Source organism: Limulus polyphemus, unplaced genomic scaffold (assembly GCF_000517525.1).
Source record: "Limulus polyphemus unplaced genomic scaffold, Limulus_polyphemus-2.1.2 Scaffold1017, whole genome shotgun sequence".
Lineage (NCBI taxonomy): Eukaryota > Metazoa > Arthropoda > Merostomata > Xiphosura > Limulidae > Limulus > Limulus polyphemus.
In genome coordinates, this window is record NW_013666627.1 from 305,971 (window position 1) to 326,426 (window position 20,456).

The following is a 20,456-nucleotide window of genomic DNA, read 5'->3' on the forward strand; positions in this document are numbered from 1 at the left end:
GCCCAATAATGCATAATTTCATTTGATAAACATGTTTAGATTGAATGGTAATTTATAATCAGTCACAAGAACGTCGAATCTGAATCACTTGAAAAAAACACGGGGGTGCTTAACTTTTTTCCAGGTGTATATTATATGCAAAATTAAAAAAGAAAAAAGAAAATCATAATTCTAGTGTAAACAGTGTTATTACCCCTGGAAGTTAGCTTCCTAACCTAGATTTGCTGTTTCTTTAAAAATCTCAAGTACAGAGTGAAACAGGAATTACCAGCCAATAATATATGAACATAAGGTGATTAACACGTAGAATACCGAATGCTTTGTACACTATACAATTGGTATCTTTAGGGAGCTGATCCCAATTATATGTATGAAGTGAAGGAGTCAACAAAAAAGTCAATACATATAAAGGCCATCATATGCTAGATATGAAGAGCTACTTGGCATAATTGCTTTATCTCCGGTGTATATACTACCTTTCAGTTATCCAGAACATCCCAAAGTCAAAAACTGATGAATAGCCAAAATTGAAATTTCTTACTTTACTTCATCACCATCTTTCTTCAATTGGCCTAGTGCCTACCTAGTTCTAAAGTAACTGTAATTTTATCACCATTTGATACAGCAAAACAGTCTTCACGATGTTTGTCCAGCTATTTTATTATTATTGCATGGAAAATTTATATACAGCTTTAGAATGCACTCTATAACCTAGTTACCCATGTACGCCATCTTGTAAAAAAGTAAACAAGTATAAGAAAAAAAATTTATTGCTGACTTAAAAAAGCTATGTAGGGCTGATTACTGAACTTGTAAAACAGAACCAAACAAGTTAGGGATGGAAGTGGACATATCACTTGATTGGCTAATGATCACATAGAAGACTAAGCTGTCTTGACTTTACATGGCAAATATAATCCCTACATTACTGGTTTCCTCACTGGCAAAACAAATATAACCAATTTTCCAGTTGTAAAATGTTACTGTGTTGTAAAATAGTCATAAAAGTAGTATTCTAATATTAACTAAAGGAGAGGTATAATAAAGAAAGCTGAGATTCTATTCAAACACCAAACTTTCAGTAGACAAAGTGGGAATGCCAGTAATGTAGGGTTTTTATTCTCCATTGTAAGTCAAAATAGATTAGTCTGCTATATCATTAACCAATCAAGTGATATGTCAACTTCCATCCCTACTTTGTTTGGTTTCTTTTTTCAAGTTAATTAGCCAGCCGTACATAACTTTTTAATTTAGTGATAAATTTTTTTTCCATATTAGCTAGTTAGATGAAGAGGGTTTATTTTGTCTTTTGTTTTCCTTGTGTGGTACATATCCTGTTATTTTAATGTTATTTCTTTTTATTTTATGATCCTTACTGACATGAATGACTGTTCCAAGTAGACTGGTAATAGATTCTTGTATAGCTATTGCTCTCCTGAATTCTGACTTTTGTTGATTTATTGTGTGTCTTCAAAATATTTAAGTCAATATTCACAAGGTTGGTTGTAAAGGGATTTTCTTCTCTCTGCTGGGTCTTTAGGTGGTTTGATGTGCACTCATTGTAAGGTGTTTCAGCTTCTGAAGACTGTTCTCTGGAATGAGGTGATACTTTGAGCAATAACAAATGAAATGGATGTGGCTATAGTTTTTAATTTTATTTATTACATGACTGATGAGAATAATCTGGATAAGCAGTGATTCAAAGGGTAAACTCACTGTGAAGAGATTTCAAGAGTCAGCATAGTTGCTGCTAAATAAACTCAAGCTCCTTGTTTAATCTTAACTTATAATTAATGTTTTAACTGTTAACCTCACAGTTATATGTTAGGGTACTAAAATACTTAGCACAAGTGAAACTATTTTTATTTTGTTTTATATCCATTGAGCATTATCTTACTCATTCTACAATGTGTGATTTTAGTTCTTTCAGAGGAGTTTGGACAAACTAGTTTGTGTTATGACGACGCAAGAGCAACTACTTTTTATATTCCATTCATTCACAAACACTTAAAATCATCTGAATTCTGTTGTTTTTGGAAAATCTGAGAGACTATATGAATTCTTTTTGTTTTCTTTAGTTAGTAATTGTAATTTATTTTACTTGAAAGACAGTATGACATTTTAAACGTCACATTGTTTAGTTATTCTGTGATTGTTTGTTAAAAATCTTGAATAATTTTATAAATGATCAACAGTTATGTTTAATCAATGATTAATAATGTTGCATTTTAACTCTGGACTTTTCCATCCAGGGAACAGATACGTGAAACTTATAAATTCAGTGGTGAGATATTGTGACACTTTGAAAAATATCACAGAGATAAACATTTAATTAATGATAACAGAGAAAACTTGTTTTAGTTAATGCTTTTTTGTTTTTACTTTTTGTTATTTCACTTTACTGTTAAGTTATATGCTGGAATGTAAAAACAAATACTGAAATTTAACTGTTTGCCTTTATTTTTATGCATTTTCTTTTACATTATGTTGACTTGCATCTGTTGTTATAAACATATATTTTAGCAACAATTGGAGCAAGTTAAGGAAGTTATGGATAATAAAAAGAACGAAGCACATAACTTGTTAGATATTGCTAAAAAAATCACAGGAATTCACCCAAATGAAGAACTACCAGAAGATCTAAAAAAGGTTAGAATTTTAAAATAAACTAGTAAGACATTTGTATTTATGGAGAATTATCTTACATTGATAATAGATCATATCCATTTGTGGTCAGAAAAGTTTTAAAAGAAAACTATGTGGAGTCATAATAATAAAAATTTATTAATTGAGTACAAGTTCTTTAACAAATAGCAGAACCTACTGAAATGGCTATGACTCTCTCTCATTCTTTTAACTTTGCAGTTTAAAAGAGATTTCTATTTAATCATTTTCTGCTTTAATAAGAATCACGTGCATGATTTAATTCCTGGTATCAGATTAATGTATTCAAATGAAAATTTATTTTTAATGATCTTAACTAACCAAAAAGATGTTTCATTGCTGGTCAGCTAGGATGAGAACATACTGCATAACCTATTCTACCTTCTACTTATACCTAGAAAGCACAAACCTAAAATAATTGTATTTTAATATTTTTAGTTTAGGACTAAACAAGTTAGATCACTGAACTTTTTTGATATTAAAAACAGAATTATGTTTGTTATCTTCTATTAGGTTTACACTTTAGATATATAGAAGTATTTATGAGTTCAGAGTTAGGTCAACAATATTGTTATATTCTTACCAAGGTTATAGTAAGCACTCCTTTGCATTTAGGCTAATCCTGATCTTGCAAGTTGAGTCAGTTACAATATTTTGTGTGTATATGTTTAAATATGTAAAGATAGTGTGAATTTGTAGTTTATAATGAGTAGATGTGGCAAGTATAAGTATATGTGTGTATGTTGCTGTATGAGCTTAGATGTGTGAATATGATTATTGTGTTCAGTTCAGAAGCCTTTAATAACAAAATCAAGTATGTTGAAATTTTCAGTTGCAAGTATAACATAGTGTTTATATCTTTCTCATTGGGTAAATTGAATATATTATTCATATCATTGATAAGATCATTACTACAATTATGTAAATAAATGCTTTTTCACTCAGTTCTTTGCACAACTCCCTCAGACAGTGGATGAGATAGACAATGAAATTCATAAAGAACAAGCCAAAGCTGACTGTTTGCTGCAGACTGATGAAAGTGTAAGTGTTATTTTATATTAAGGAGATTGTGGTTTTAATATTTGCTTTAGTGTCAGTATAAACTAAACTAACAATGCCATTAAGTTTTGTGTTTTCTACATTACAAAACCTTAGTAGTGCAGTAACTATCTTTTTAAATCGAACTTAAAGGTATTGAGCAATGCAACATCATATTTTATATATTTATGTAACAGGAAATCACAGTTATTTTTCCTAAATGGTTTAAAGTTTGTAACATTATACATCTATTTATACTTAATTTTATTGTTTTATTGCATGTAGAGCCATGTCTTATTCATAATCCTGCCATACAAGTTGTAAATCACTCAGGAAATGTTAAGCACACATTACCCTATTCAGTTATGTAATGCACAAGCTACTCACAAGCATATCCCATGAAGAACTATTATTATTATTACTTATCTTACCTAATCTGACATAAAAAGTTTCTGTCTTTTACATTTTAGTCACTTTTATAATAGTAAAGAAAGAATACACATGGATTATTCAGTAAAAACAGTAATGTGCAAATCCAGTCCATTTAACATTCATGAAAACATTTTATTTCTTCTAGTTCCACATTTAGCATCACCAACATTTACAGATACGTTTAACTTCACAAGTAAACTATGTGTGACAAAAAAATTTAACTTACTTGTTATTTTTTTATCTTTAGTTCTATTCAGAATACACAAAGTTAATATTAAAGGTACTGAACTGACTAATTAATTATGCACTGATTAATTGACTTACTCAGCAGTTCATTCTCTTGTGTCATTCACTTTTTATGTATGACTCAAACTGTTTACTAAACTTTCAAGGTTTTAGTCATTAAGTCCTCATCCATCACATTATGTTAAATTTCCTTCCCACTGAATAGTAATATGAATTTTTAGAAATGTCCAGATTAAAAACACTGCTCTGCCCCTGGCTAAGTATGTATTTGCCTAATAGAAATTACTTGCAGTTATTCATTTCCCTTGGTTACAAAGCATTTGAGTAACTATGTAGTTATCAGTACAACACTTAAAACTCCAAAATTATTGTAAACAAACTTATGAGCATGTAAATTAAGTCTAAATTTTCTGGAAAACTTTAGACTGCATGCAGTATTGTTACAATAGGTGACTGATTGTGAATAAAACTTTCATTGTTTTTAAATGAATGCACAAGTTTTAGACAGCTTTAGACTTTTGATATATCCAGTATCCCATGTACCACTGCACATGTGTTTGGTGTTCTGCATTAGGCATTGCAGGTGACCCATTACTATTTGTGTGTTAACTTACATTGTAATAATGTTAATTAAATATTAACTACTTTGATACAGTATGTAAAAACAAAAGTAAATATTGTTGGATATACAAATATATCTAGTGTAATTGTTATTATTTAGTTTATTTTGTGACTTAATATTTAATGATTGTTTAATTTTAAAGACAGGAGTGTTGAAGATGGATTGTTTTAAAAATGTTAGTTGTGACAAATTTCATTACGTAACTCTGAACAAATCGTACATTGTGTTTGCAATTACATTGTTGTCTGGGCTTTACTAATATTGTTGACGTCACACTACTCGAATCTTCAGTATTTTTCTCGTTACCTAAACTGAGTATTGTTAAATCAATTAGTTAGTCGCTTAGTTTGTCGAACATTTAAGGCCTCAGTGAATAAGGTATTTACATATATATATATATATATGTTACTCATGAGCATTAAGAAGAAGCAGAGAAAAGTTAAGTGAAGTCAAGTAAAGTTCAGTCAGAAAAAAAGTTAGAAAACGTGAAGTTAGCCGGCATGTGAGTGATTAGTCTTAACGGTTGATATTTTAAAGTGAATTTCACAGTTCAACAGAGATAAGAATAATAATTTGCCATGTCAAAGGGTGTTCTAAAGTAATTGAACCCATCTGTGAGGACTTTGACAAAAGCAGACAATTATTTAAAGTTCAAGATACAACTGTGGTAACTCGCGAGGTGACGTAAGTGAATTTATCCCAGATTGTATAGTAAGACACAGAATAGAGAAAAATAATTTTACTTGTCAATTGGATTCTAATATAGTTGAATCAACCTGTGTGGACTTTTCATAAGAAAAGAGAATTATTTAATTTTAAATAGAACTGTGATATCATATAGTGTAAAGAATTTTCTGTACATACGCTTGACTGGTTTTTAATATATTATTTTAAAACAAGTGGATTGTGTGCTGTCTGTTTATTGTTTGAATTTATCGCCAAAAATTTACAGACACCTATTGTAGAAGAATGCTAGCCCACACATATATAAAACCCTGACAGATTTTGAGAAACCATGTGTAAAAAATCTCAAGTTTTGAAAGGGTTGTGTAACTACTGTATTAATTAATGTAATTTGTCTTTCCTATATGGTACATTGCCTCCACTCACATATATAACTATTCTTGTCCAGTGCTACTCTCTATATGCAAACATTTTTTCACATGCCACAAGCGTTGCTTCCCCACATACCCCACAATCATCATGGTTTAACTGTGTCTCGCATTTAAATCATCATGCAACAACCCTCCACCAATAGGAGTGTGACACACCCTCCTGACATATGTGACTTCCTGTATTCAATTCTACTGAACTATCACTTCTCGTTAGGCCGTGCTCTAATCAAGACGTTTTTATGATTGTGCTCTCTTAATGCATTCGTTTTCTTTAATATTTCATACAAAGTAAAAATATTATTTATTTATTTTACTATTGGTTATTTTGTAGTTTTAAGTGATAACTTACTTTAGTTGTTCTTAATTTTTTTGAATTATTCATCATTACATGATGAATTCCAAAGTTAGTGTTACCACATCAGTGGTTCTACCACCTTCTTCCAGCACAGGCTTCAGGTCGCGGAAACTCGCTGGAGGAATTATCGGATTTCTTCAGTAAATTGATCTTTATATGAGTCGCCCTTCTTCTCCCGATATTGCTAAACTTCCTCCTGAACCTGCCAAACCTGTTCATGATGGTGAAGATTTTGACAGTCTTTTTCCTCCATCTAATTATGCCATGCCTTTCTAAGCCTTTCCTGCAGAATTTGTTAGGCCTTCCTCAGCCTTTTTAGACATGATTTCTCAAGTGTGTTTTGTTTTATTCATTTCCCTGATTTCTTATAATCTTGATCCTTCTATATTACATGACACCCTCTTCTCACAGTAGTTTGTTTTCTCTCCTCCTGACATTAGGGTTTGTGCTGATCATTTTTTCTCTCGGTTTGAAATGCCGCTAACATGCCTCGGCCTCCATGAGTCTTAGATCATTTTGCCTTGGTTTAACATTAGGCATATTACCTTTTTCTTGATTCTCAGCAGCTAGAATCACTGTATGGGGGGTGGACCCTCACAATTTTATCCATTTATCCCAGGCCCAGTTTTCCCACCTTAATCTTACCTTTATGGCTCTCCACTGGTACTTGTCCATCATACACTTCCTGTATGAGGAACTCCACCAATCTCCTGAGGGATATTTGAGGGATACCTTCTCCTTCCTTACATCCACTTTGGCATGATTATCCTCTTCGTCTATTTGGGGATACTCCTGAGACTTTGGAATCATGTGTGGAATCTGTTAGGCAACATTCAACCTTTGCAATCCCCTGTTATTGTTCCATTTCCTGCCCCTTCCATCTTTTACCTGTTCCTACCACTAGAGCTTCCACTATTTGCCGAGTTTCTCAATACAAGTTTCATTGTCACTAACAGTACCAAAGACTATCCTGTGGGTTCCAGTCCAGTGGGGGATTGTTTGGATGATTTTTCTCCCCTATGGTGGGAATTCACTGTCACTCGTTGGGTTATTCAGGTTTTGTCCAAGGGACTTGTCATCCTATTCCTTTCCCCACCCCATTAACTCCTGTACCCATATCCTTTCTGTTACCTTGGAATCCTACTACCAGTTCTACATCTGTCAGAGGCAGTGCAGACTCTTCTATCAAAGAGAGCTATCAAGCCTGTCTGCCATCCTTCACCAGGTTTTTACTCCAAGCTCTTTATGGTACCCACGGAAATCGGGGACTGGTGTCCTGTGATCATTCTGTCCCACCCCAATCACTTTTTGGATCTTCCCTGTTTTACAATGGAGTCCTTTCTCACACTAATGTGTGGTTTTTCTCCAGGAATGTGGATGACCAAGGTAGATGTCTCGAATGTTTATCTCCACATTGCTATTTCTCATCAGTTGAGACAGGGTTTTGTACCAGTTTTGTACCTCTCCTTTCAGGCTTGCTTCAGCTCCATGTGTCTTTTATTGGATGGTCAAAGCATTTGCCTGACTTATGCATGCATGGGGATTGCACTTACCAGCTTTTGTTAGGTCATTCCAAACTCAAAGAAGCAGGTTGAATAGGTAGGATCATCAAGTCTTTCCTGTTATCTACTCTGTGTCTTGTCCATTTGGGTGCCTTTTTCAACATCCACCACAGTCAGTCCCAACCTTCTTCTCTTCGACTCAGTTCAATGGAGCTTTCAGTTCTCCACGATCTTGCTGCTCACTATCTTACTGCTTGCAAGGTTTAATAGCTTTTGGGGATGTGAGCTTCTATGGAAGCACTTACTCCCTTGGGTCAGGCACATGCATTCTCTTCATTGGATACTGCACAACCAATGGAATCTTGCTTTGGATACCTTTGGATTCTCCCATTACCCATCCTCCTTCCCACATTGACAATCTGCATTGGTGTTTGAACAAGGTCCACATATTGTTGGGTGTACCACTTTCTCCACCTTGTCTGGATTTATATCTCTTCACAGATGCTTCCCTCCATGATTTTTTTGGGGGGGGGGCATAAGTCGATCAGCAAGTTGCTTCCGGACAATGGTCTACCACTGAGAGGTCTTAACATATCAACATCCTAGAGGTTCTGGCACTACAACATGCTTTGGATCACTTTCTTCCTCTTGTCAGGAATCATGATTCATTTCAACAATTCTATGGTGGCCTATATAAACCACCAAGGGGGCACCCATTCTCATTCCCTTTGTGGTCAAACCTTGGATTTCCTTCCTTAAGCCAGCATGCTTGGGATACTTCTTGTTGCTTGTCATGTTAATGGTGCTTTCAACCTCATGGAGGATTGCCTTTCCAGACCAGACAAAATTTATTTCACGGACTATTCTCTCAATTCTCAGGTTTTCTAGTGGGGTACTCCTCATCTGGATGCATTTGCCAGTTTCCTCAATTCCAAGTTGCCTGTATTTAGGTATCTGGTTCCTCATTCACATGCCCTAGCTATTGATACATTCACCCAGGATTGGACCAACCAATACCTTTATGTTTATCCTCCCATCCATCTTCTTCCCAGAGTGATTCTAATCATCCATGTCAGGTCTGTCTGTTTGCTCCTTACTTGCCTGCGCAACCTTGGTTTCCTCGGCTCTTCAGCTCTATCGCCTCTTCCTTTTAATCCATTCCTTCTATGTCACCCCCCCAGTGGCACAGTGGTATGTCTGCAGACAGACAGTGCTAGAAACCAGGTTTCAATACCCATGGTGGGTAGAGTATAGATAACCAATTGTAAAGCTTTGTGCTTAAGTTCAAGCAAACAAACCCTTCTATCAACCTCGGTCACCAGTATTTTATCCTACCCTCCACCTTTTAATCCCTTGGCAACATTCCTCTGTTCGTGACATTTCTCCTTCCACCTTTACCAATTGGATTTGGCCCGCCATAGCCAGGTGGTTAGGGCACTCGACTCACAATCTGAGGGTCACAGGTTCGAATCCCCGTCACACCAAACATGCTCGCCCTTTCATCCATGGGGACATTATAATGTGACGGTCAATTCCACTATTCGTTGGTAAAAGAGTAGCCCAAGAGTTGGCAGTGGGTGGTGATGACTAGCTGTCTTTCCTCTAGTCTTACACTGCTAAATTAGGGATGGCTAGCGCAGATAGCCCTCATGTAGCTTTGCACGAAATTCGAAAACAAAATAAAAACAAACCAATTGGGTTCAGCTTTTGATTCGATTGGCTTATTTATCCTTCTCTCCTTCTTCCCAAATCTGTTTCAAGCACTTTACCTTCTCCTTGGAGCCTCACCTCAATTGCCATTGGAGGAAATTCTTCACTGAAGCATGTGGACTACACTCATACATTTATCTTCCACTAGCTTAATCGAGTGGCTGTTTCTTTTTTCATGGGATACTGTCTTCCTCCTGTCACCATCCTGCAAGCTTTGGTGAAGCTGAGACTGGTAAGTTATCTTTTTTATACACATTTTAATATCTTTCAGTAGCATGTCCTTTTATTTCTTTTAGAATCCCTCTCTGTGGCAAGCATTGCCTGTCCAGATATGCGTAGTATATCTCAAATCTGCATTGTATGGCCATGATGTAATCATAAAATACAATATACCCATAGCCAAAATGCACAATGTTTAGATGGGGTGTTCCACAAGATCATTAGTAGGTTTCTCCCTCAGGATATATTTGCTTCATTTATATGCCCATTCTATACCTTTCTTACCTCCTGGACTTACAAGGGTAAAGCAGAAGGGGATTGCTGCTCATCCCTGCCATGGTCACCTGTTGCACTGTCTCCAGTGTTGATACTCCTCTAGACTCTCCACCACATTTTATTCCCTCTTGTTCTTCTAGTGGATTATAGGAGTCTTTGCCACGTTCCAGTTTTGGGATGGTGGATCATGGAGGTATCCTCCTGAATGTGATTACACAATAATAAACAAAAACTAAAAAAATCCATTCAGTAAAGAGTAGGGCTGTGGTGTTCTGCTGGTTGAGATGGCATGTACTCCATCTCTATACAGTGGGCTCCTAGAGGGGATGTTACTCCCAGCTTCTCTGCAGTTCTATCCAGAGGTTACTTCTGTGTGGTGGGACCCAAAGGTTGCTATAGTGCTCCAACCTTTATATAGGGAATGATGTTGCTTTGGAGTTGATCTATCACATTGCAGTTCACCCCTTCAATTGGAATCCCTCATCCTATCTTCACATCGATGTTGGTTCCCGTTGGCTGGTTTTGGATTTAGAGCAGGACCAATCAACATAATTCCTCACACACTTGTGTTTTTTGTGTTTTTTCTTCCTCATTCAATTTGCCTTATGATCACCAACACTGTGCTGTGGATCCCAGAGGTTGATGGTGCACGCAACTTCTTTGCAGTTCTATCTAGATTGTATGGTGGTTGTATTTTTCATCACAGGCCATCCATTTCTGTGCAGTGGGACCCAGAGGGTAGCATTGTGCTCTGACTTCTGTGTGGTCCTATCTGGAGGATAATGTTGAATGAGGTGATGATTCTCCCTACTGTGCTCCATCTCAAAGTGTTTCTGGGCTCAAGGATGATGTTCCACAGTGGGGTGCTAGTGTGATTGAATATGATGTAACCTGCGACATGGGCACATCTCTTACTGCCATATATATTAGGTTCTTGGATGTACCCATTTTGTAGATCGGTTTGCGCATTATATACTTCCATTCTACTGAATTTGAGGTGAAAATGGTGTGGAGCTTCCTACTACCAGAGGTTATATTCCCAATGCCAATTGGTTTTGGACTGGAGTTGACCTGCCAGTACGATCTGTTGCTCCTTAGCTACTCTACACCTTGGAGCACATCCATTTTAGCTTTCTCCCACATTACTGTGTGTAGATGTTTCTTATACAGTCTATCTTCGACGGAATTGGGGTTTTGATATACTGTAGTTCGAATTCCAATACAACCATTATTCTTTCCCTTTTGATTGTGCTCCTCCCTTTCTCCACCTGTGTATGTGACATCTCTTTTCACACTGGGCATAGAGTATACCTGGTACAGAAGTGATGCAGTCTCCCATGTATGATCCTTTACTATGGGGATCACAGTTCTGAGGTGTTCTTTGGATGCTTTCAAAGGATACTTATTTCTATTCCTCACACCATTCCCTCCATTTATTCAATGTGGAATACTACCTTTATATATGAACGGAACGGAGGTAACGTACTTATCAAAAGTAATAATTTTTCTATACTAAAAATGTATTTCCAATAGGTATTTACCTCCTCTCACTCTTCCTCCCCACTGAAAACCAGTCAGAAGGGTGTGTAGCACTCCTACTGATGGAGGGTTGTTGCATGCAAGACTCAGTTAAATCACGATTATTGTGGGGTATGTGGTGGGGGGCAAGGCTTGTGGCATGCAAAAACATTCTTGCATATAGAGGGCAGCACTGAACAAGAATAACTATATATATGTGAAAGGAGATAAGTACCTATCGGAAATATATTTTTCAGTACAGGAAAATTATAAGTTCTAAACTTCCTTCTCTATCAACTACTTCTTGCATAAAAGCTTTTGGTGTTTATAAAGTTGTTTGTTGTTAATTATTTAAAGCTTTTGATATTCTTTGTGATGAATTTAAAAACAAAATCCAGAAACATTGGTAATTCAAGATTTTAGTTTGTTTTTTTATATATTTATTATAATACTTTACACCTTATGAATCGTTTTTAATATTTGCAAAAAGGACATCTAGTATCACTGTCATCACAAGTTGTTTTTTTTTTCAGTTTCTTGCCAAATTGTAAACATTGTACTGTCTATTTTTTTAAGATTGAAGTGGCACTATTTTCATTGAGTTGTATATTATCACACTGTAACAACACTGATAAGAATCTTTCATTGTTTTTTTGTATGAAACTAAGTACAAATATGTCTTAAGGAAGAATTAGTTTATTGAATAACTAGTGTACTAAATTCAGATATACCAGTTCTTTTTAACAATGCTATACTCTTTTCTTTAACAACAATGATATTTAAATAAAGCTTAGTTTACTGAGTAATAAGTATCCCAGTTTTCTGTAACAATCTGTAGTTAGTAGCCTAAGAATATTCACATACCTACATCCCATCCATAGGATATTTGCTCATGAGAGTGAAGTCACATGTCAACTTCACAGTCTTGAAGTGAGTGTGTGTGTACAGGATACAGTCATTAGCAATGGGATTGGAGTGAACAAAACATTGATCATTTTGCAAAGTTGAATCTTTTGCAAAATAAATCAGCTGTATGGGAGAATTTCAGTTATTGGGAAGACTGTCATAATGAATATGTTTGCAGTGCTGAAATTTAGTGATAATACTATGAACATGCGAAACCATTTACATTTTCTCTACAGTGCTGTATTTAGAGAGGTGAGTCAAAACAGTATGGTAAAAATTTCAGCAACAATGGCTTTAACTGAATCACCATCTTCATCACAATCATCAAGTGCCAATAACATTAGTTACAGTACTGCAAGTTCAACATCTGTCCAACAGTCACTAAAAAATTGTCAACTGTACAAGTATTTAACAGCAAAAGCTAAGTATCCTAAGGAGAACATGAAACAGAAAAATGTGGCAGAGGTATTAGTAAACCACATAGATAAGGGTATGCATCTTTTGTGAACAGTGAAAAAACATGGCTTTGTAATATTGCTTGAATCTCTTGATCTGAAATACAAAATGTCATCAAGGAAAGAATGAAGTGGGAATCTTATCCCAAAACTGTACACTAGCATTCAAGAAGTTGTTATAAACTAGCTTAGTCTTTAATTTTGACATGTGAACCTCTAGAGCAACTGACCAGTATCTTTTCATTTCATAAACCAACACTAGGTTTTGAAAATCAATATTCTTCAAAATTGTGAGTTTCCATCACCTCACCATGCTGAACTTATAACTCAGGTTCTTACTCATTGTCTAAAAAAGTTAGAATGTCTTCAATAAGGTTTGAGTAATTGTGTCAAACAATGCTTCCAACTGTGTAAAAGTTGAGAACAACATGGATTGAAAGTTAATATTAATACCATGCTTTGGTCAAACTTTGAATTTAGTTATCATGAAAAGACTAAATGCAGGAATGAACTGAGTAATCACACATTATTTTACATTGGCTGAGCATTTCCATTAAAATGCTACTGCCAAGCATTGTCCGGTAAACAAGCAAAAAACAACTTGGCTTACAAGAATACAAGCTGATTCCCTATTTCATGACTAAGTGGAACAGATTTTATGCAATGTTGAGGAGAATTATAGAGCACAACAACTACCCATATGTGCAGCACTAATAGAGTTGGAGAAACCAGAGTTAATGCGAGAATTAGAAATAAGTATTTTAGAAAAATTGGTGAAAATTTTGGAGCCTTTTCCAAAACTTACTCAAGAATCGACTCATTTTTTGGAAAACATAATTTGATAATAAAGCAAACATAGATGTAATAATATGAAGCATTTATTAAAAATTTTGTTTGTAGTAATTTAGAGGTACAGAAGAAACTCAATGATAATTACTCAAGAAATATGATATAATTTGTAATACATAAAAAGTAAACAATTTGAATATAAAAAAATGTGAAAAAAAGAGAAAATAAAAAGTATGTAGCGCAAATAAAATAGATTCAAGTCATGTGAAGACTATTATTTAGAGATAGAAAATGAGTTTCTATGTACATCTCTTGTATTAGAAGTTCAGTATCATGTTTGGCTGATAAGATAATTTTAAAGTTGAAGAGAGAAATCGGATGCTCTGTTTCTGTATTGTACTGGAAAGTAGCAAATTGGGAAGGTTTGTAACAATAGGCAGTTGCCGCATGATCTTTGTAGCAGGAAAAACTTTTGAGTCTGAAATTAGGTTTAAGAATAACTTTCAGGTCAATTTGAGGATAGTAAGAGTTACATAATTTTTTGCCCCCAGTGGTACAGCGGTATGTCTGCGGACTTACAACACTAAAATCCGAGTTTCAATACTCGTGATGGGCAGAGCACAGATAGCCCATTGTGTAGCTTTGTGCTTAATTACGAACAAACAAACATAATTTTTTCAACTGTTTTGTGATATGAGAGCTCTGTCTTCCAAGATATGATAAGCAGGTGTATAAAGGTAGTTTGGGTACAGTAGGTACCTTAGGTGGCTTAATGCTATGGTTATGGGCACCCCTGTTCTGTGCGTGTCAGGGGGTTTAACTTTGTTACATTCAAAATTAAATTAAGCAATCTTATGATCAGTGTATGCCAGTGAAATTAGCATTAAAATTTATGTTATAGTTCAAAGTTCTATATTATCTAAGTTTAACTTCCTTTATTTGAATAGAAACCTTAAAGAAAAATTCTTAAACTTCAGTTTGATGCAAAAGTTCACAAAACTTAATTTCTGGACTTTGTAATTTGAATACTTCTTGGCATACGTTAACCTTCCATGTATAGATATAATTTAGGTTAATTGCTCTATTTACACATTCTTCTTTCAAGCTCTTTAGGGCATGTTCAGAGAAAAGAAAAGAAATTTCTTGGAATTCTTGACAGATGCCATGGCCACTTTCTACACATAGAGTTGCAATTTCTCAGCCAATTATACTTAGTTGAGCTAGATATTTATAACGAATAGAAAGACCACATTTTAAAATACAATCTTCCAATAGTTATTTTAAAGTTGGTTGGAAGAATTTTATGGAGAATTTGTCAAACTGCTTTTAGCATTGTTGTTGCTGGTACTTTTCTGTTATTTCTCACCTATAAATATGTTAGTTAGATAGTTGGGTTTTAGTTTTATATTTTAGTTAATTATGTGTTATTTGTGTTTTAAAATACATATTAGAAAGGTTTAATAGTTTTTCCAAATATAAACCAAACTGCTTTGGTTCTTCAGGCTTAGTGTAGTAGATTAATGTTCCAACATTCTGATGAAGGCTAAAGTATCTCTGCTTATGATACCCTAATATTGCCCAAGAATGCTGGTTGATGTGTGTCGCGATAAGTAATACTTCTAAAGGACAGGAAAAGAAAATAAAACATCAAAAATAAATTATATGTGAAAAAGTAAAAACTTACAATTAAGAATATAACCAAAGAAGGTTTTTTAAGACTATTCAATGAAAAAGTAAAAACTGTATAAATTTTTTCTATTTTTAATTTTATACATTTAATCGCACAATGCATAGAGTATAATACTCGAAATATTCACAGTCTGAGTGCAAATAACTACAATACAAAAATAACAAAGCTTTAAAATATTATCATTCCTTGTGTACAAAATACTTGTAATTTTTAACAAAATCTCACTAATTGTTGTGAGGTTATTTTAAGAAAACTCAGAGTTATTATGTACATTGTTGAACTGTGTATCTTTTTCCATATGAGAAGTAGTCAAATGGGTTCAACCCTGTAACCATAAGGTTAACAAACATATTAGTTAAAAATGAGTATGTTATTTTCTCCAAGAGATGCTTAGGGTAGCCATTTAAAAAAAAAATGCTTTGTATAAAAGTAATTTCCTTGTGAAGGGCTGGATAGGATGAGGTAAGGTTGTACATCCTATTTAATAGGCAGAAAATGAGATTATGTTTGAAAGAAAAGGGTATAAGACTGTCAAACAGAGTGAAAAGTCCAGATGAATAACATTTCTTTTCTAGACATCCTGGTTAATTGTGATACTAATGGCTTTACAACTTCTTTGTATCGTAAAAACACATCTACTGGCCAGTTTGAGTTTTATACCTTTTTCTTTCAAACGTAATCTCATTTTCTGCCTACTAAATATGGCCTACAACCACACCTCTTCTTATCCAGCCCTTCACAAGGAACTTTCTTTCATACAAAGCATTATTTTTTTGAAATGGCTACCCTAAGCATCTTTTGAAGAAAATAACTTACTCATTCTTAACTAACATCTTTGTTAAGCCACCTAAGGTACCCAAACTTCCTATATATATACACCTGCTTACCATATCTTGGAAGACAGAGCTCCCTTATCAAGAAACATTTGAAAAAATTATATAACTCTTACTATCCCCAAATTGACTTGAAAGTTATTTTCAAACCTAATTTCAGACTCAAAAATTTTTTCTGCTTCAAAGATCGTGCACCAGACTGCCCATTGTTCAAATCTCATCTACTTATACATGTGCAGAGACTGTAAGGCCTCCATTGTTGGTGAAACCAAACATCACCTTAAAATACTTGCATTTGAACAAATGGGCATACCTATAAAAACTGGAAAAAGTTACAAACCATCTCAATTCTGCTATCTTCCAGCACAATACAGAAATATGGCAACCGATTTCTCTCTCTAACTTTAAAATTCTCTCAACAGCCAAACGTGCTACTGAACTTCTAATAAAAAGAGATGTTGTACATAAAAATTCATCTTCCATCTCTAAATAATACACAGTCTTCAATTGATTTGAATCTATTTCAATTTATTTATTTCATTTGCACTACATAGTTGTTATTTTCTCTTGTTATGCTTTTTATATTCAAATTGTTTATTTATTATGTATTACAAGTTATATTATATTTCTGTTGTAATTACAACAGTTTGTTTTGTACCTCGAAATTACTGAAGATGGAATTTTGAAAGTTTCAAAATATTAATAAATGCTTCATATTATTACATTTGTATTTATCTTTATTATTCAATAATTCAGCAATGAATTGTGCCACTGTATCAAGTTTGTTATTTTACACTCCATCAGTTAAAAGTCATCTTAGAACCAGCCAAAGGTGATTCAGGAGTGATAGCACAAATTAAAGAAGCAGTGCTTGTGGATCTTGAAAATACATGTACATGAACTGTCACTCTTAATATTTTGATGAAAGCATGCTTTCTGGGTGCTAGATTTAAAGATATGCCATTCTTGAACGAATATGGAAAAGGAAAGTGTGTAATATGTAGTCTCAGCATCCAGGAAGTTCAAGAAATGCCAATGAAGAAAAATACCACTGCAGGTTTAAAGCTGCTGATATCTTTTTATCAGAACAAGAACATGTCCACAGTACAGAATTCACCTGAAATGATTGCTGAAGAGCAAATTAATAGGTACGTGGTTTTTTCACTCTCTACATCTACAAGGCAACTCATTGAGATTCTGGGCAGATAATGCCCATTTGTATCCACAACTTAGTAGAGTTGTACTTAAGTACTGGCAATTCCGGCAAATAGCACACCTGTAGTAAGGTTGTGTAGTAGTGCAGATTATATTTTGAATGCCAAAAAATGTTAACATTTTAACCTTTCTTATCTGCAGTATTTAACATTATAATCTGTTGAGTTTTTGTGAGAACTAGTTATAAAACTTTTAACAAACTGATGTTAAATTGTTATTTTGTTAAGTGAGGATTTAAACATTATGATATTTGAGTTATGTTTGTACTTTCTAGTGTATAGTTTATGTTAGGTTTCTCTAATTTTAAATAACCTATAAATGTTGTTTTTCTTGTGTTATGTTTATAACGCCAGACACAACACTTAAGGCCTCAGCATTGTCATGAACATGCTTATAAATATATAAAACAGTATTGTTGCAAAAGGGTACTGATAACTGAATATTTTTTTATTGTTTCTAAATTTTGAACAATGCAATTGCTTTTCATGTGTGACACATTTTCATGTACGTAGTTTAGGATTTGAAAGCAATTTGATTCTAAACTGTTTTGCCTGAAGTCTGAAGACAGGGTTTTCCCTTGCTTTTGATATTTTTTGCTACTTGATAAAATTTTTGAAACAAATTGTGAAGTCAACTTTATATGCTAATTTTAAATATATTCCAATAATTTTAATCATAAACTATTTTAGAATCAATATTTTATCATTTTCTTACATTTATTTAGTGTAATTCTTGAAGGGAAAAATCATATTTTCAATTCTACACAGCTGCAGATAGTTGTGCCTGTAAACAAAACAACCCACTTGTCAATTTTTTTTTTAGAATTTTTCTGCCCATTCCTTGTTTTTAAAATTCACTTAGTTTTTGTACAGGCCTTGGACCTTTTTTGAAATCTTGTTATGGTACCACGTCAAGTGATCATTTACTATTGAAAAAAAAGCTATAAAGGAAGGATACTGTGGATAGAGCAAGAATTAAACTATCACATAATAGTAAATATGTAGGTTACATTTTTTTATAGCTTCTGCCCTTTCAGTTCCTTTTTATGAATTATGAAAGTATTTGTATGTTTGAAAGCTATAGAAATTTTCTTCAGTGAGAAGTCAGATAACTTGGGATTATGTAAGCTTCCACATCTTATAGACGGGTTGAATGGATAACAAAGAAAACTGTATTACAAGTTTAACACAGTAACAAATCAACATTGTTTAGAGAAGGTTTTGTGATCTGTAGGTGTAAGTAATTTACCTAGATACATGAAGATATATATACACAAAATGAAACAAAGTTACATGACTGGAGATTTATTAAAGTTAATAAAAGTATCTTGTTGATACCTGGTTCTTTGTTAAAAATTATGGTGTTATTGAGTTGTAATGTTTGTAAACATGGATTTTGTTATTATGTTTACCATGTAAGGTTAGTTAAGTTTACTGTTTAGTAACATGGTGAGTATGGTAGATGAGTGCAAAATATTCTGATAACTGAAATCTTTATTGAGTATTATTTTTTATATTTATGTTATTTAAACAATGTATAATCATGATTTTTTAAATAAAACAATATTAATACTAATGGTGAATGGTGATAGTAACAGTTAAATAATTCTCTATCATTTTATTCATAGTAGATTAGTACAGGATTACTACATATTTTATAAAGAAATAATGATGATCATGCAATTGTAATGTTTTGTCAAGATGAGTGATTCATTTGCCAAGTATTGTGTTGTTTAAAAAAATTTCGTAGAAATAAAATACTATCTGAATACATCATGAAGTTAACACAAGTACTTTTTTCTTGTATGGATGTTCCTATTGGGAGGTTTGTGTACTGATCAATTAATGAACCCATCAATTATTCGATTAGCAAATATCCACTTATTGTCCAACTTTCTTTAACAAATTGATTACTCTAAAATACGTATTATAAAGTGTTCTTCATAGAAATAATTAAATATGTTATTCTAATAAATCATTTATGAAATAAGTTGTTCTCATTCAGTTTTATTGGCAGTTGAATGTTTTAATATTTCATTTTTCTCTGCAACTATTTGAGCAAAGTTTACATAAAGAAAGTAAAACTTTTATGAACCTATAGGTAGTTCAAGAATACAAGCAGAAAAAACAGGAAATCAAGAAAATTGAGAAGGAATTTTGTAACAAAATGCAACATCTTGAACAACTTAAAAAAAAGATTGAGGAAATAAAACAGCTTTGGCTTCCTTGTCTAGAAGAATTAATAAGTCATATCAACATGAAATTCAGAAAGTACTTTGCTGCCCTGGGCTGTGCTGGAGAGGTAACTCTAAGTACAAGTGAGAATCCTGTAAGTTCCTTGAAGTTTTCCACTTTGAATTATTGAAATCAAATTTTTGGAAATGGTATTCTGTTTTTTATCTATATAACTAACATTTGCCTTTATGATGTCATAATATTAATTGAGAGAAATATTAGTTACATTTACCATAATAGTTATATGTAAATAAAAACTACATTAGTAGATATATGACAGAAAGATACAGTACTTTTAGTATTTTCAAGATTATATGATTTTTGTCTTATAATAACAGAAAATCTATTCTTTCAAATACCTAATTCATAAATATATAAAATATTAACATGAAATTTAAGCCTAACTCATCATTCAGAAGTTACTTTTCAAACATCTTATGCAATTTATGTGGGATTTATTGATGGCAAGTAATTAACATACTCAGAACCATGTTCTATAGTTGACTTTTTACAGAATATATAAAGTATTACAACATATTGTTGCGTCAGCGAGGTCACGTGACTAGTATCGCGCCACCTCCTTTTAGAAATATCCTGTTCCTTTGTAATTTGTCGGGAGACTACTAGATTGGGGTAG

At 33.5% G+C, this 20,456-nt stretch overlaps 1 protein-coding gene across 6 annotated transcripts in view; it reads left to right on the forward strand.

Moving 5' to 3' along the window:
* The window catches only part of LOC106461715 (structural maintenance of chromosomes protein 5-like), a 326,380-nt gene that overhangs the window by 288,566 nt on the left and 17,358 nt on the right, over positions 1-20,456 (forward strand). For all 6 annotated transcript variants that reach the window (XM_022388747.1, XM_022388745.1, XM_022388743.1 and 3 more), the window contains 3 exons: positions 2,524-2,649; positions 3,610-3,705; positions 19,686-19,913. In XM_022388747.1, the coding sequence (XP_022244455.1) occupies positions 2,524-2,649; positions 3,610-3,705; positions 19,686-19,913 (450 nt within the window). The remainder of the gene's footprint in view (positions 1-2,523; positions 2,650-3,609; positions 3,706-19,685; positions 19,914-20,456) is intronic.